This window comes from Mus pahari, chromosome 18 (genome assembly GCF_900095145.1).
Source record: "Mus pahari chromosome 18, PAHARI_EIJ_v1.1, whole genome shotgun sequence".
In the NCBI taxonomy this organism is placed as follows: Eukaryota; Metazoa; Chordata; class Mammalia; order Rodentia; family Muridae; genus Mus; species Mus pahari.
Window position 1 is genome coordinate 30,770,953 of NC_034607.1, and position 17,608 is coordinate 30,788,560.

At 39.7% G+C, this 17,608-nt stretch overlaps 1 protein-coding gene across 5 annotated transcripts in view; it reads left to right on the forward strand.

Moving 5' to 3' along the window:
- Fer (FER tyrosine kinase) overlaps positions 1–17,608 on the forward strand; it is a 277,350-nt gene that overhangs the window by 87,430 nt on the left and 172,312 nt on the right. Inside the window, exon 10 of one of the 5 annotated variants that reach the window (XM_029531194.1) lies at positions 7,407–7,555. The exons of 3 other annotated variants lie outside the window; for them this stretch is intronic. In XM_029531194.1, coding sequence (XP_029387054.1) covers positions 7,407–7,469 — 63 coding nt within the window. In that variant the 3' untranslated portion in view covers positions 7,470–7,555. Of the gene's footprint in view, positions 1–7,406; positions 7,600–17,608 lie in introns of those variants that run through there. One more of the 5 variants, XM_029531193.1, reaches the window with a different exon arrangement.

Sequence of the window (17,608 nt, forward strand, 5' to 3'; positions counted from 1 at the left end):
CTGTGGTAGACTGTGCCCTGAGTGTGTGGTTACTGTGGTAGACTGTGCCCTGAGTGTGTGGTTACTGTGGTAGACTGTGCCCTGAGTGTGTGGTTGCTATGACAGACTGTGCCCTGCATGTGTGGTTGCTGCTCTTGCACCACGTGAGCCATTACTTTGTAGGCATCTCAAAGGTAAAAATACAATGGAAGCTGAAGTCACACAACCTAAGTGAAAGAAGGCGTGTCACATCACAGGAGAGGAAAGAAGGCGTGTCACATCGCAGGAGAGGAAGGTTTCACTGCACTCAGCCTTAATTAAATGTGTAGCAGAGACTTTCACACTAACACTTGTGGGACAGCTGTCACACACATGTTGTGTGACCCTTGATAATACCACAGCAGCTAATGTATGAATGTGATTCATAAAACCTTCTAACACAAAATCTAGAATCCCTCAGTAGAAGAGGAGAACATGGGATGAAGAATGCACCAGTCAACTTCCTTCATTTAACAATATAGTCTACACTTAGAGCAGTAGACAACATGGATTTGTTTGGGTTTCCCTTAGGCTGGGTGCTAGGGTGCTGGCCCACATTCCCAGCCGCTCCTCACATGGTAATGATGGTTTTGGGAACTCAGGGCCAGGTCACAACTCAACACAATTCTGTCTCAAACCAAAGCTAGACAAAAACTGCCCCAGCCCCAAATTTTGTTTTAATACCACTTCTCTTAGCTGCAAGTTGAATGTGCAATGGATAAATAGTTACTGGTCAGTTCTTCAGGGTTCCCCTCCCCCTGCCCCCGAACACCTTTGTTGTCTTTAAAATTTTGCAGGGAATATTTTATTATTAAAAATAATTAATGTTCGTAGAAAATTAGTTCTATAAAACTATTCTAATTTTCCCATTGTTCAGATTAAAAAATGTTGTTACTGATGGTGACTGAATAGAAAATTTCAGTCTAATTTTTCACCTTTGGCCTTCAGTTTTATGATGTATTTTATGTAATTTAAATTTAAATTTTATCTATTTAGTTCTAATTTCACTTTATGAATTTCTTTGTTGGATGTGTAGGAAATCAGTCTTAATGTATCTTTTAAGATTTTAAACATAAGTGAATTGTAGATCATTTTGCTATTTTATGAAGACATGTTTCAGTTTGGAGGGAAGATTTTTTTTAAGCAAATTTTATATATCAATCACAGTTCAAATATTTAAATTTTTAAAGAGATTATTTGATAAATAATTTTCTTCATTAGTACTTGGGGATACCCATAGCCTCCTATTAGATTGCACTGATTGCTAAGGAAAGGGCTCACACCTTCAGTTACTCTTTGGCATGTGGTGGTCACTTTGCTACATGGCAGCATTTTTCATCCAAATGTCTTACGTTACATTTCAGCAAAAAGCTTCTAAATTTGAGGAGATTGTGGAAATTCATCAGTTTTCTAGTGTTATATTTTATTCTGGCTTGGTTGTCCTTGCAGAGTCTGACAGTGCATCTAAATGCTTACTGTATGACCATAGGGTGAGCTATGAAACCTCTCTGAAGTAAGTAAGATTCCTTGTTAATTAGAAGCGGCAAGATCTGGAAGCATTACACAGTTGTAACAGTTTTAAAAAGTTATATATAAAAATGTTTATTTCAATCCCTTGCATATGGATAAGTTCACTAGTCTGTAAGTAAAAGAAAATGTTATTGTGGCATCTCCTAAGTTTTAGAAACCTTTCAGTTTTAGAAACCCTTTTTTAATGTTGAAGCCTACATTCTGCACTAACATACTTTAGTCCTTTTTAATGGTGTAATAACTAAAGCTATGAAATTACCAGTAGGTGGAGCTCAGTGCCAGAAAACCAAACATCTGGAATTGAAGTTTCCTTATTTTTTGAAAAAAATAAAACAAATTCATATTGGCTTTGAAATGTATGTGGAGGCTTTCTGTTTTGATTGTCCCTACCAGAGGTCACTACCTTGCTATTTAATTTTATAGTATGAAGATCTAATGCCTTATTCTTATTTTAAATTAGTTATTCCATGTATGCCATGTATAGGATATGATAGTTCATTTCATGGCTAAAACACTTTTAATACACTTAGTTTATGAGCGCTGGCCTAGAACTTGAACAGTTCATTCCATAATTGTCTTAAATTGTCTTAAATATGAGTTACTAAAACTGGATTCTGCCAGCCAGACAGGCTTTCATTTCTATATAAATGGGATAACCTGCCACCTCAATCAACTATTCAAACCAAAATCAAAACTGGAGACTCACTTAATATTCAGTGTTCTCAAGTCTCATATGCAGTACAGGCAAGCTCTTGATACATTACCTGCACATTCCACTCTAGCCTAACCTCTGGCCAGCACCTCCACTGGGATGACACAGGTAAGACCCACTAAAGATGATCAGAGCTATTTACCAGTCTCCCCATGTGCTGCTTTGCCCTTCCTGTATTTTATTTTCTATGTAGAGTGGTCTCAGTATGTGACCTTCAGTGGCACCTTTCTAAATAGTATGAAGTTCACATTTTTGATTGTATTCATAATTATAGATGTAGGTGATCCATTGGAGAATGGCTGACATCCAGGGAATCACATATGGAAAAAAAAATGCCTGATGCTTCTCTCCCTGCAGCCACCATCTGTTGATAGCTCCTTAGGTTGGGCCAAGACTAATGATCCATACTTCATACTGCAATGGTGATTGTCTTGAGTGTGCGCAGGTCTGTCTAGACAGCCACAGAGGAAGGAGGTCCTGAGAGCAGCGGTCCTGTCCTGTCCAGAAGATGCTGGTCCCCTCCCATCTTCCCTGAGGATTGACAGGATGGATATGACATAGAGGTTCCATTTAGGGCTGAGTGTTCCTAGACACTTACTCTCTGCACTGGCTCCAGCTCTGTGTGTCTGCACGAACTGTTGTCCATTAACCATAACAGTTTCTCTGATGAAATCTGCAAGCTGTACTAATCTATGCATATAGGGATATGAATAGAGAACAGTTTGATACTAACGCCATTTAACAGGATAACAGTGGTGGGCTCACTCCAGGATTCCCATCCTTACAGTATCTGTCAGATGGTCCCCTATGGAACAGACATTAAATCCCTCAGAAAGAATCCAGATATTCCCCCTGCATTGGTGCCACAGTTGCACCCATGGGAATAGCATGCATGCCAGTGGTTATTGCAACTTCAGGGTTCACAACTGGGTAAGATGGTTGACAGCCTTTCTCCTTTAGCTACCCTGTGATATTGTGAAGGCTAGCTAGCAGGGAAGAAGCTTCGTGGTTGGTATGGACTTGATGTCTTCATGTCCTGTGACCACAGTGTGAAATGTCTTCCTCAGTTATGTCTTACTTTCATGTTCTCATGGGTGTTGAAGAACAACGGCAACAACTTATTCTGGGGAGGGGTCTCTATTTCATCCTGACTTCAGCAATCTAAGGGGAGAATTGACACTCACATGCCTCTTTGTATAAGTCTATGGCTTCTGCGAAGATACCTATCCCTTGTGAAGGGCAGTTGCCATTAAACTTTTTTGTATGAAAAGTAATATATAAGAAGCTCACAAACAATTTTCCACATGGATTTTCCAAGCATCTTTAGTGGTTGCTATGTCCTGTTTTCTTCCCTACTTTCCCACCTGTCTCCTCCTAACCTGCTTCTCACCATCCTCCTTCCCTCTTTCTGGCACATCTGCTTGCCTCTTCCCCTTCTCTTAAGGTCTGCTTCCACCCCCCCCCCCAACCACCCCTCTCTGGTTTCACAGATTCCACGGAGACTACAAGTTAAACAAACAAATACAAATGTAAGAATTTCACACTAAGGTCTACACATGAGTGAGAACATAACATTTGGTGCTGTGGGTCTAGAATTACCTCACTCAAAATATTTTTTAGAGTTACATCCATTAATCTGCAAGTCTCACTTCTATATAGTTGAATAAAATGCTGCAGTGTATAGTATAGGAGTTTTCATCGCCCGACAGAAGTTGCAGGCTATTTCCAGTGCTGGCTACTGTGCATAGAGTACTGATGAACACGGATGAGCAAGTGCCTCTGCAGCTGGACAGAGTCCTCTGAGTGTATGCCCAGCAGTGGTATGTATGTCAGGGTTATAGCTAGCTCTAGATTTTGGATAAGCCACCACACTGATTTTCATAGTAGCTGTACCAGTTTGCCCACTCACCAACTGTGGACAAATCCTGTGCATTCTTACCAGCGTTTCTTTTCTCTCTTCCTTCTCTCTTCCTTCTCTCTTCCTTCTCTCTTCCTTCTCTCTTCCTTCTCTCTTCTCTCTCTCTCTCTCTCTCTCTCTCTCTCTCTCTCTCTCTCTCTCTCTCTCTCCTTTTCTGATCATCTGACTGGCATCCGTAAATAGTTTCAATTTGCATTTCAGAGGTCATTCATTCCCTTAAAGAGATTTCTTGGAATTCATTGCTATAATGAGCCTACTTCTGGCCCTGCATACACTAACCTCATCATTGTCCCTGATACCTGTTATCTTTCTTTACATTGTATCGGCTCCTATTGCCATTACTGCAACAGTCATGGGAACTACCATTTTTTGGTAAACAGAATAGTCAACAGGTCTTAGCATTTTCATGGATTAAACACTAATATGTGTATTGATGTATGGTTAACTTATTTGTTTAGGTGTGTATGTGTATTTACTTTGTATAGTCTTACCTATTTATGCCCAAATTTGAGAAGACAGACACTGTCATTTTATTTACTGCTTTTTGATCTGCCTTGCATAGGACTTGCTATGTAGTCTCAGCAATTAAATAGATTTTTAAAATTTTGGATGTGCTAGTAGAATTCTTGGTAAGAAAAAATCATTGGATATTTATATAAAATACTTTTTTAAGGGAAAGGGGGCATTTTCAAGCAACAGAATCATGCCTATTTCCAGAGTCTCTGCAAAGACAGCAGTATCCAGAGAGCAGTCTACTTGGGTTTTAGAAAAGCAATTGACAGGAATAATTATTGAAGGTTATAGTGTGTTAAGTTACCATTGGAATGGGAAATACACTTCTAGCATGGCCCCCAAACTTGTTTAGATTTAGAAGGAAAACAATGCTTAACCTTCAGAAATGTGAAATTATAGATTTCTAACTCATTGTTTTAGAAACTGGGAACTAGTGCATCATTCACACGATTACTGTCTATACATGATCTGAAAGATGGTGTGCTTAGCAATGTAGATGATTTCAAATAATTATACTTACAGAAAACAAAACTGAGGGCAGGTATGATGCAAAAGGAAATGCCAGAACTAGCTTACTTCTGGGAGTAAACTAAGAATCAAATATAGCTGCTCTAGATTTATACTTCTGGCTGCAAATATTAATTTTCATTTATTTTTATCTTCAAGATTGCTTCCAGATTTAAAATTTTGTGATTTTTGTGAGCCTTGGTGAGTGCCTGGCACCTAGTAAATCCTCACTGAATACTGAAAGAATAAATGAATAGAACCAAGCTGTAAGTAGCAACAAAGATAGGAAAGTGTAAGTAAATTTATTCAGATATAGAAGTCAAATTTACTTGTTTAAAACAAGCTAGAAAAATGTGAGACCATCAAAGAATATCAAGAAACATCAGTACTGGGGCTGGGGAGATGGCTCAGCAGTTAAGAGCACTGATTGCTCTTCCAGAGGTTCCGAGTTCAATTCCCAGCAACCACATGGTGGCTCACAACCACCTGAAATCAGACGCCCTCGATGCCCTCTTCTGGTGTGTTTGAAGACAGCAACAGTGTACTCATATACATAAAATAAATAAGTAATTCTTTAAAAAAAAAAAAAAAAGAAAGAAAGAAACATCAGTACTGTTCCCTTAGTTCATTCTCACTTAAGCAGAAGAGAATTAGTCAGTTGAGAGTATCTGGAGACTTCCTTCTGGGAGCAGTGCTTTGGGTAAGGGACCTGACCTGAGAAGGGGGGTTACAGAAATGTCCTGACCCAGCATCTATAAACTCAGATAGGAAGTAGAAGCAGTGTTCCAGGGCCAATGAGAGGGATTCAATGTGAGGGTGTGGCCGTGGGAAGTTAGCTAACCTCTTTGTGCCACTGCTTGAACATCTATAAACTCAGATAGGAAGTAAAAGCTGTGTCCCAGGGCCAATGGGAGGGATTCAATGGATGGATGCTCATAGCCAGGGCAGTGCTAGGTTATAACAAGCTTTCTATCCCGTTTCCTACTGTTATTTATTAATGGAAAACCTTATGAAATCACCATTGGAGTACAAACTGAGAAGTTTGTGATAGGCCTGATGTAAACATGAGTGCTTTTTATGTCCAGTAAAGTGAAAAACTGGACACACAGTCAAGTAGTGGGATTGCACAGAATGGAGACTCTACTTTGATTAATGTAGGATGTCACAAGGTGGTACACGCTCGTTTTGGATTCACATTTCCTCCACTCCTTAGTGGAGGCCTTAGTTCTTTCAAGTATGTTAAATTGTAAAGAGGAGGAAAATTTAAAGGAGAAATGTTTATGTCAGAATTGTGGTCCAAGTAAGTTTCGAAACCAAGACCTTTCTTCATTGCCTTTATATATTTTTTTCTTCCTGCTTTGTTTCCATGGAGACTTAAGAACTTTATTCCACTTAAAATCTTGTTCTGGCCAAGGGTGGTGATGCACAAGTGGAAGCTTAGTACTCTCCTGGCAGAAGCAATGGGATTATAAGCATGCAGCTAGCGAGGACTATGTAGGGAGCCTGCACACACACACACACACATACACACACACACCACAAAGAAGAGTGCTCTGCGTGTGCTTCGAGAACACGGTGTGGTCTCTAATTGTTGTATGCAGTGCTTGTATACAATCCAGTCAGCACACACTGGAATTGACTATTGAACAAGACAGAGTCTTCTGTACAGTGCTTCATGGCTTCGAATATCCATGTACTACAAGTTCACTGTATTCTCACTGTTTGAAATCTGATGAGACATTAGTGATTGTCTGAGCATAGTTTATTCTTTTACTTTTGAGTTAGGAGGTGTTAGAGAGTTATACTTCGGTAATATAAAACTGCAGAAGGCGATTGAAAGCAGAGCTTCTTCGCCCAGCTGTCCATGAAGGCTTGTTTCCGGACACACTTGGCAGTTTGGCGAGCTCCTGGAGACTTTGAAATGGACCTACCTATTCAGATGGAAGACCTGTGTATGTTGTAGAGGAAGAAAATAAGTTATCTTATTCAAATTATAAGAATATAGTCTGTGTCTTAGGTAATGGGTCTTTATTTAATGCACGTGGGCTCCCATCCAAGGAAAATGAAACAAAACAGATCCCCCAACATTTGTTGGCTTTGTGGTTCCTTTGTTCCAGAGCTGACTGGTTCAGTGCCCTGCCAACAGAGGGAGACACTGTGAAATGGGAAATCAAGGCCCATGCCTTTTCTGTCTTGCTTTTGTCTCAGACAGGAAGATCTGTGGACACACTGACTTCTGCGTGCATACTGTTAGCGCTAGTTAAGATTTGAGATGGATAAGAGTGTGAAGTGTCCCCACTGTGAGGGTGAGCTGGAGCCTGAGTCTGACCCCCAGTTCTCTAAAAAATGTTCTATACCACTGAGCCCTGGACCTTCCTCATCAGAGATCATGAGATACAAGGTAAGGGGAAGGTGGCTCCAGCCTGCACAAGACCTGGACATAGTCCTCTAGTCCTTGTAATCACCTGATCCTGATTATGTTCCTTGGCTGTTTTTTTTTTTCCCCCTTTTTGAGCACTATTACTCAGACACTCAGCCAAGGAGACAGGGGTGGAAGTGGTAATCTTCATTACTCCCTTATTTGTTTTTCTATTTGCCTCTTAGATTTGAGTGTAAATAGACCTTTTAAACCTATGTGAAGGTAAAAAGAGACTGCACTGTGTGCAGAAACACAATTCAGTTTAAAATTTGTAATGGTGTTCAGACCTCTGTTTTCTACGTTTCAGTCTTTATTGCCTGCCGAGCTCAATTTAAACTTCTTGTTTTCAATTCTCATTACTAAAGGAGAGTAATCTTCATCATGAACAAATGTATTAGATAATTAGCGACAATGAGAAGTTTTCACAATATGTGATATAACTGTGTAGCTCAGTGTTGTTGTCTTTTTTTATTTTTATAAATTAACACAGCTTAATTTAGTAATTTGAGATACACTAGCCGTTAATCTTTTACCATATAGCAAATAATTTCTATGGGTGATAGGAAGAGTGCCCTGCACCACATCTTCTGAGTTCTTTTTTTTTTCTTTTTCTTTTCTTATTTTTATTGGATATTTTCTTTATTTACATTTCAAATGTTATCCCCTTTCCCGGTCTTCCCCTTCCGAAACCCCCATCCCGTCCTCCCTCCCCCTGCTCTTATGAGGGTGTTCCTCCACCCACCCACCCACTCCCACTTCCCTGCCCTCAGTTCCCCTACACTGGTGCATCTATCAAGCTTTCATAGGACCAAGGACATCCCCTCCAATTGATGCCTGACAAGGCCATCCTCTCTGCAACTTATGCAGCTGGAGCCATGTGTACTCCTTTTTTGATGGCTTAGTCTCTGGAAGCTCTTAGGGGTCTGGTTGGTTGATATTGTTGTTCTTCCTGTGGGGTTGCAAACCCTTTCAGCTCCTTCAGTCCTTTCTCTAATTCCTCTATTCAGGACCCCACACTCGGTCCAATGGTTCGCTGTGAGCATTTGCCACTGTGTTTGTAAGGCTCTGGTAAGGCCTCTCAGGAGACAGCCATATCAAGCTCCTTTGAGTATGCACTTCTTGGCATCCACAATAGTGTCTGGGTTTGATAACTGTATGTGGGATGAATCCCCAGGTGGGACAGCACACACACATGGTATGCACTCACTAAAGAGTGGATATTAGCCCAAAAGCTCCAAATAACCAAGATACAATTCACAGACCACATGAAGCTTAAGAAGAAGACGACCAAAGTATGTGTGCTTCGGTCCTTCTTAGAAGGAGAACAAAATACTCACAGGAGCAAATATGGAGATAAAGTGTAGAGCAGAGACTGAAGGAAAGGCCATCCAGAGACTATTTGCTGAGGTTTTTAAGAGTTTTATGAATGTTTTGTTTGTTTAGTTCAGACTTAACTGCCTGCATTTTCTAATTAAGGCTCTGATATATTAGGCTGGTGTTGTCCACATTTTTCTGTGTTAGGAAAAACAAGTTCTGGCTTTGCAAGAAGAATGGGAATACCACAGGAATGTTCAGTGGTCACCTCACTGCCTGTTGTTTTCCTTCTCTTTGAAAAGAATGGAAACAGGTACACAGTTTCTGCCTTAGTGTTTCTCAGTGGAATATTTGGGTTACCATATTCTAATTAATTGTCTTGTCATTAGGTAATACTATTCATAAATTTACTGAGTGCATGGATTTAATGGTTCTCAATTTGCGTATTCATAAAAACATTAGAGGATAATAAACCCCTTTGAGATTGTCGTGTGCACAGACTTATCATCCTGTAGTCATCATCTCTGACTTTTCAGATGCTAACATCCTAAAGAGCTGATGGCATGATCAACTCACTCTTTAGCTTTTAAGATAGCTCTTGCTCTTTTACTCCTCAGTTTTGTATATTCTTTTATCTTTGATATTTTATAGTTACATTTTGTTCTTTATATGTAGAATTGGTTTTAAAATATAATTTTTTGACATTTATTTTGTAAAATTGTGTTTTGTTTTCATTTTCTTTTGTATCTGTTTTAATACACTTAAAAAACAAAGTAGAAATTTAAAAAATTAGTATTTTACTACCTTGTGTTTTTTAATAAAGTAGGGTAATGATTGTTAGGTTAATAGTTTTCAACCACTATCCTCCGCAAGATATTTAGCATAGAAGTGCACACTGAAATGAAATCTTCCAACTGCTCAACAAAGTAGATAAATACTGGATCTCTTCTCCGAAATTTCATGCATAGCCACAATGTTTTATCTGTGTTGATTAGCTAATTCTGGCATGAGTTTAGTCAGTTTGGGCACATAGTAGGACCATGAGTACCCTTTTGAACATTCCCCATTGTCTTCCTTAGTCTGATGTCACTGTCTTTACTGGCACAAGCAGGGTCTGAACTGACTTTGCTCCTGGACTAATCATAGGGCCTTGCATCCCCATAGAGTCACAGTTTACCTTCTTTTTAGAGAGAGATTGTGGCTTTGGTTTTTACTCTTTGGTGTTGCTTTTATGATGTATCTAGCTATGTTTTTAAATTAGCACAGAGCACACAATAGCTGACGAGCTAATTTTAGGTAGGAGCTGTTCCTTTAATCAGAGCTATAAATACCCTGGGTAGTGGGGCTAGTCCGGTGTAGTCTTCTTGTGGAAACACAGCACCTTAGGCTATTATTACTGGTTGTCTGCTTTTCTTTCTACTTCAGTGTCATTGGTTTTCAGTGTCTTTATATTTAAAGAGAAGAATGCCCATTCTTTCTTATTCTCCATTACACAATATTGAAAGTAGTCCTTTAATGCTTCCTGTAACATTCTTTCACAGTGATTGTAGACTTTCTTATAGATTAAATGTTTTAAACTTCTGCCCATTCATCAAACAATGGGCTATGTCTGGCAGTGGTGGTTTCTCCGCTGCTGCTGCTGCCGCCGCCTCCTCCTCTTCCTCCTCCTCCTCCTCCTCCTCCTCCTCCTCCTCTTCTTTCTCCATCTTTGCCTTCATGTCCTCCTCCTGCTTCTGCTTTTCTTTCTCCTCCTCCCTGTCCTCCTCCTCCTCCTTCCTCCTCCTCCTCATTTGTTACTGTCTTAGTCACTGTTGTGGATAGACACTGTGACCAAGGCAACTCTTACACACGATCATATTTAATTGGAGCTTGCTTACTGTTTGAGAAGCTTGGTCTGTTATTACGGCGGGGAGTTATAACAGTCATGGCAATGTGGTGCTGGAGAAATAGCTGAGCAGAGTGAGTTGGCCTGGTGTGGGCTTTGGGAATGTGGGGATTCCAAAGCCCACACTCCCAGTGACATACTTCCTCCAACAAGACCACCCCTCTCCAATAGGCCACACCTTCCAGTCTTTCCAGTGATCCTCTAATAGTGCCACTCTCTCATGATTAAGCATTTAACTATATAGGGGACTATGGGAGTCAACCCTGTTCAGACTACCACAGTAGCTGTTCAAGATGGCTGCACTTATACTTGTGCTTGGGTCTGTTTTCTTCCACGGATGATGTACTTGTGTATTCGTGTGCCAGTGCCATGCTGCTTTTAGTACTGTAACCGTGCTTAGCACTGTTCTGGCTATCTGGGGTCTTCTGTGCTTCTATATGAATTTAGGGATTTCTTTTCTTTTTTCCACAAAGCATATTATTGTGGTTAGAGTTTTTTTTTTCAATCTATAAATTGCTTTTGGTAGGATGGCCATTTTCACAATATTAATTGTACTGGTCCATGACCATTGGAGGTTCCCCCCTCTTTCTTCTTCTGATATCTTCAATCTTCTTATTCAGAAATTTGATTTTTTTTTTATTATAGACTTTTTTCAGATCCTTGTTTAGGTTTATTTCTAGATTTTTTTTTTTTTTTGAAGCTCTTGTGGGTAGGACTCTCTTTCTCAGCATACTTGTTTTTGGTATATAGAAAAGCTACTAGTGATGGATTCTCTATGAATTTCGAGAACAGTAAGATAGTAAAATGGTCTGTTGATTACAACTGTTGCCAGAATACTACCTGGTCTCAAAGCATGAGGATTTTAAAAACATGGGGGTTAGGAAAGATACAAAATACAGATAGAAGAAATTGCATATCAGTCTCTTAATATCTCAGTTCACAAGAAAATCAAACAATGCTCACTTGCAAGTATTTCAGAAGATAGGGATCTACAGTTTGTTTTATGAAGACAATCTGTTAAAGATATGTCCAAATGGAGTATTTAATTAGTTGTACTTCATTCCAAGGTAAATTATTTTTAAATTCTGAAATTCTAATCTAGGTTTAAGATACCTTTTAGCTATTTAATATCTTGGCAGGCCTCAGGAGGATATTCCCTGTATCTATATAGTCTAGGTACACTTCTGAAGCAGTGAGGTTGATCTTTAAAATTGTCAATTCAGTTCTATAAATAGTCACCCTATAAGTCTAGGAAGGAATTTTGTATTTACAGTACATTTTAGATTTGACTGTGAGAAGTAGTATTCTAAGAACTCCTTTTTATGTTCTTTGAGACGTTACTTGAACACTCTATAATCTTTGGCTCTCTGATCTGTGAGATAGGGTGTTGGCAGGACCTGATCCATGGTAATGTAGAAGGTGTGCAGCACACAGTAGTTGTATATGCCATTGGTGCACAGTCAGCACCCAGGGAAGGCCGGCCGCCTGCAGTGTTACAGTTGTGGATGGAAGATCATTTTAGGTCTAAGTGAACCATAGCTTTGTATAGACTATAAGTTGTGGCCAAATGTTTCAAATGTAAGAATTAAAGTGTGTATACCTCCCCTCCCACTTAAATTTTTGACTGAGTTATTAATGTTGTCCATTGGTTCACTCTGTGGATATAATCTAACGGATGACAGTGGATAGGGAGTGAGAGTTAGATTTGTCATTTTTATAAGCATTTTGAGGACATCATTTTACCTCAGTCTCCGTGTTTTATAAAATCAAAACTTGGAGAAACTTATAGGAGGTCCTTTCTGCTGCTTTTTTATGGAGTTTTATTTCATGATTACATTGCAACAGCTGAGAGAGTAATCGATTAGGAATTTCTGTACTTGTTTTTAATGTTGATGTTTTTAGTGATGTCCCATCTGCATACACAAATATTACACTCCATACTTTTTGCTTGCAAGTTGAATATTCTTTCCCCTCCCTCCCTCCCTCCCTCCCTCCCTTCCTTTCCCTCTTTCTTGTCATCCACCCATAAATACACACATACATCTTGTTGCTGGGGATTGATGCCAACCTTACACATTAGGCAGGTTCTCTGAACAGTAAGCTACCTTCTTTTGCCTTTAAGGTCTTTTTATTTCCTGAATGTATTACACCCTGAAATCCAAGAGCTGCAAACCATGCCGATTTGTGTGAAAAAGATGCCATCAAGGCAGAGAAAGAGCCGGTGTTCTTATTCCTGTGCCACTGGCTGATAACCCAGTGACCTTGTAGTGATGGTAAATATTGCTACATGCTTTCTTGGAACGATCAAGGCTTCTGCTGAGGAAATCTGTCTTTCCGACTGCAACATATAGTTGGCAGTAAGTTTTGAGGCAAGGTGTTGTTTCAGTTTGAGATGAGTGGATAAACATGGATAGGAAGTGAAAGACAAATTGCACATATATTTACGTGTACACACACACAAACACACACTTTAATTTTGTTGTATAGAATTTGTGAGAACAATGTTATATTTGAGCAGGTTTTTTTGATTTGTTATAAAGGACGATTTTTTTTTTTGTAAAGTCAGTGATTGTTTTCTATGACAAATATGAAATGATTTTTCTTTGTCTCCTTATATTAATGCTCTTGACAATGTAACACATTACTACAAATTTACCAGAGCAGAGAAATTCCTCTCAGTGTTGGGGAAGTCCAAAGCTGCAGAGCACTGTACTAGGTTATTGCTTCCTTCTCTCTCCACGGGGAACCTGCTCCTATTTCTCTCAGCCTCTGGTGGCTGCTGGAAACCTTGCTGTCCTTTGCCTCCTAGACAGAGCACACCAATTTGTTTCTTCCTCATAGCCTCACCGGCTGCTCTTGTTCTCTCTGCCATCTTCTGAGTATAAGTGACATTGAATTAGGAGCAGCCTGAGCAGTGTAGGATAGTCTCATCTTGATGTCTAACTCTGCTAGCATTGTCATCCCAGCACCCTCGAAAAATAACGGCATATTCACAGGTGTTGCATGTTATAATTTCTGAAGTCACTACTAGTATGATTCTCAGATCACGCAAGAGAAAATTGGTGCAGAGTGAGGATAGGCTCCTTGGCCAAGGTTATATAGACTGGAACTTGAAGGTAGGCTGAGTTTCAACCTTAGTCTGACATCTCAATCTTCTTTCTTAGTCATCCCTAATACTGTGTCTGTGTCAGAGTCTATGTAATTTAAAAGACATATTACTGGGTATAGAGTATCATGGCCCATGTACAAAACCTGATCCATTTGTAGATAGCTAACAGCTGTGAATTATTTTTACTATTTTATATGTTTGTAAAAATCAAAAGAAAAATATATTGTGAATGTAAAATTCCTAACAAGTATTAACACTATTAAGTAAAGTGTCAGTGACACCTCCCTATCTCTGTTTGGTCCTGTGACTGCCTCTGTGCTGTGCTGTGCACATAGTAAGTTCTCCCCTTCAGAAATCAGGAGCACCCGACAGCACATGGCTTCTGTTCCTCAGGAGTTGGCCAGCTCATTCATCATTTTTGTCTTTGCGTTGCTCTTACAACAAATAAGGAAACTTATTTTTTGTTGTTGTTGGAAATATAATTCCTTTTGAAGAAGATATTTTAAATTTTTTAGAATGTCTAAAAGTCTTAGACAATGAATGATAAATTCAAGGAACAGCAACAAAATGTGTAGAAAATATTGAGAATTCTTTGTGGAAAAATATGTGTGTATTTGACATTGGGTGCTTTCCACCTGTCACCTGCCTTGCCTGTCTCCCTTCTTGCAGCTTTTGAATTTCTTGCTAATTTTGCATGGCCGCTTGGCCAGGGCCTTTCCTGTGTCTGCTCCCCAGCAGTTTGCAGGTTACAGGTGTAGTTGTCACACGTGGGTTTTCACCTGAGTGTTGGGCAGCTGATGATAGTTCCTTATGCTTGTGTGGCAAGCTTTAGCCACTGAGCTGTCTCTCCAGCTGTGATTCTTTTCCTTTGAGGCTGAATAGTATTTATTATGTTGTGAATATACATATTTTCCTTGTCCACTCATTGGTAGACACTTAGGTTGGTTCTTAGCATTTTGAATAGTGTCAGCACACATTTGTAATTACTTACTGGAACTCTGTAATCACAAGTGCACATCCCAAGGAAGCATGCTGAGTTAGTTTGTGTTGACCTAACAGTCTCCTAAGTCAGCCAGTTAGAGCAGAGTTCATCTACTCTCATGTCTGGATCCATGAGAAGTTCAGACGTACATCGTCAATTGCTCTGTTCCTTCTTGGGAGCTCTCCCTCTGTTGTACTGAATCAGTTCCAAGGGTCTCAGGTAGGAGAGGACAGTGCCCCTGAGAGTGACTGGCTTTATTCCTGGCTGAGAGGGAGAAGAGTTTAGCCAAGTCCTTCCTTCCTTCTTTTCTTAAAGCCACATCTTCTGATCCCCGCTTCAGTTGTTTTACTGAAAATATTTTTCATACAGTGTATTGTGTTCACATTTTCTCCACATTCATCCTCTCTCAGGTCCTCCTACCCTCTCCACCTTCCAATTCCACGCTTTCTCTCTTTCTTTAGAAAATAAACGAGCAAATAAAATCAGACAAACCAGAATTAAAAGAAGAAAAAGCACAAGAAATGCATACACACACACACACACACACACACACACACAAACAAGCACACATGAAATATGCACACACATGCACTGGTGTATGCACACATACATCCATAAAAACACAAAACCAGAAACAATAATGTACAAGCAAAAAGACCAGTTAGATTTTTTTTTTTTTAAAGGTAGAAAAAAGCATTATCAAACAAAAATTCTGCAGAATACACCAAGTTCATTTGTGTTGGTCATCTACGACTGAGCATGAGGCCTGACCTGAATTATGGTTGTATGCCCAGTGAAACTCTATTGGAAAAAACATTTTTGCATTGCAAGCAGTTACCAGTTGGAGACATTGTCTTGGTTAGGAATGGGAACTCATTTTAGTTCTTTCTGAACGACATCTCTTGGTTGAATGGTATTAGCTGATAATAGCAGTAAAAATACAACCAATCCCTTTCTTTATTTAAAAGTTATTGCTTTTGTTGTTTGATTGTCTTAGGACTTTCTTTTATGTTTCCCTGTTTCTGATTCTGTCCTAATGTATAAAATTTGTATTGTGGCCTTGAAGTTCTATGTGTTGCCAGTTATTAGTTGGAAGCAGCAGGAGTATGGCTGAACAGGTGAAAGGATTATTGGTCCCTGGCCTGTACCCAAATACTAAAGAGCACTGCACCTGGAAGACACTTGGATAAAGCTGGAAACTTAACCCTTTACAGAAAGGGAGTGTGGACTTAGTAGTCTTCACAGGGTCCTGTGGGCCATCTGCAAGAAACACAGTGTAGAGAGGGTCTTCTCACCTGCAAAGACAATTAGCAAGCAATTTTAAAAATCAAAATAACAGAAACCAAAACTTATGAGACATTTGGCCTTTTTACCTTTTCTTAAAGGTCTCACTAGGTATTCCGACTGCCTTCCAACTCTTCACCCTCCTGCCCCATGTCCCTAGTGCTGGGATTGCATAAATATGCCTCTGTATCCTGCCTGACCTTTAATCCTTTAAAGTGTCAGCTGCAGAATATAGTCTGTAACCTTGGCTATATGTCCTCAAATGATATCTTCAAAATGAAGACTGAGTTTGATGAATTAATGCTTTTTAGTTTCTGCCTTTTGAGGATCCCGAGTATAACTCTAGTTTTGCATCATGCTTCCTGTGAAGTGGTGTCTGATGGGTGACTGTCTGAATAAATGCAAATGTGATTGGCTATGGAGAGCTCCAGGGACCACTGATGATTCTCAAGAGCAAAAGTTAGGTGATGAGCTACTGAATCATAGCTTGCAAAAGTCTATCAGAAAAGCCAAGCAAACAAACCTCCATGAGCCTGTTTAGAACGAAGAAGCCTTTAATGAGAGAAAGTGTCTCTGGACTGCCATCCTGGGTCACACTGTGTCAACAAAGGGCACCCAACAAGGCTTTGACAAACTGGTAATGACAGTATTTAAGCTCTTGGGACAGACTAGAAGTAGAAAGACCCTCCGAGTGGGACAAGAGTAGCTCCCCAGCTCCCCAGCTCCCCCTTCCTCTCCCATCTCCTTACCTGATGTCATGTCTGTTTCTTCTCCCTCCCCTGCCCTCTCTTTCTCTAGACAAGAGTATTAGTTGTTTCTCTGTTGCTGTGATACTACACCATAACCAAGGCAACTTATAGTAGGAAGGACTTATTTGACTTTGTGGCTCTTGAAGTGCATGGGGCTGTGACCCCTCGTGCTGGGTACTTGAGTTTGAAAGATGTCTCCTTAGTGATATGAGTAAGGGACTGGTCATCAGATCAAACTAAAACTTCAACTGATGTAGGCCCTGATTAGTAACTGTTGCTATAACATGACATTTTTGACAGCAAGAATGGTGAATAGATGTGCTCTTTTCTCTAGGTAAATATTGAACTCAGACTCCTGTTCTTTTATGCAAGTTTCCTGGCAATAATGCAAAATTATATGACACGCTCAAAATGCTTGTAACTCATTATTTATAGCATAGACAGACAAGAGATGACCCAGATAGTGAAATGACCAGATGGTGCGTTCAGTATAGCTTTTACGAAAAGAATACAGTACAAAAGGTGGACAATGGGTGTGGAAAGATGGAGCATTTCAGCAGCAGTGTGCTCCTATAAAAATAGCATTGCTAGAAAGTACATGGGAACTGAGATTCACTAGATGGGCTTGTTAATAATAGAGTAGACAAAGAAGGGAAGCTAAGGGAGAT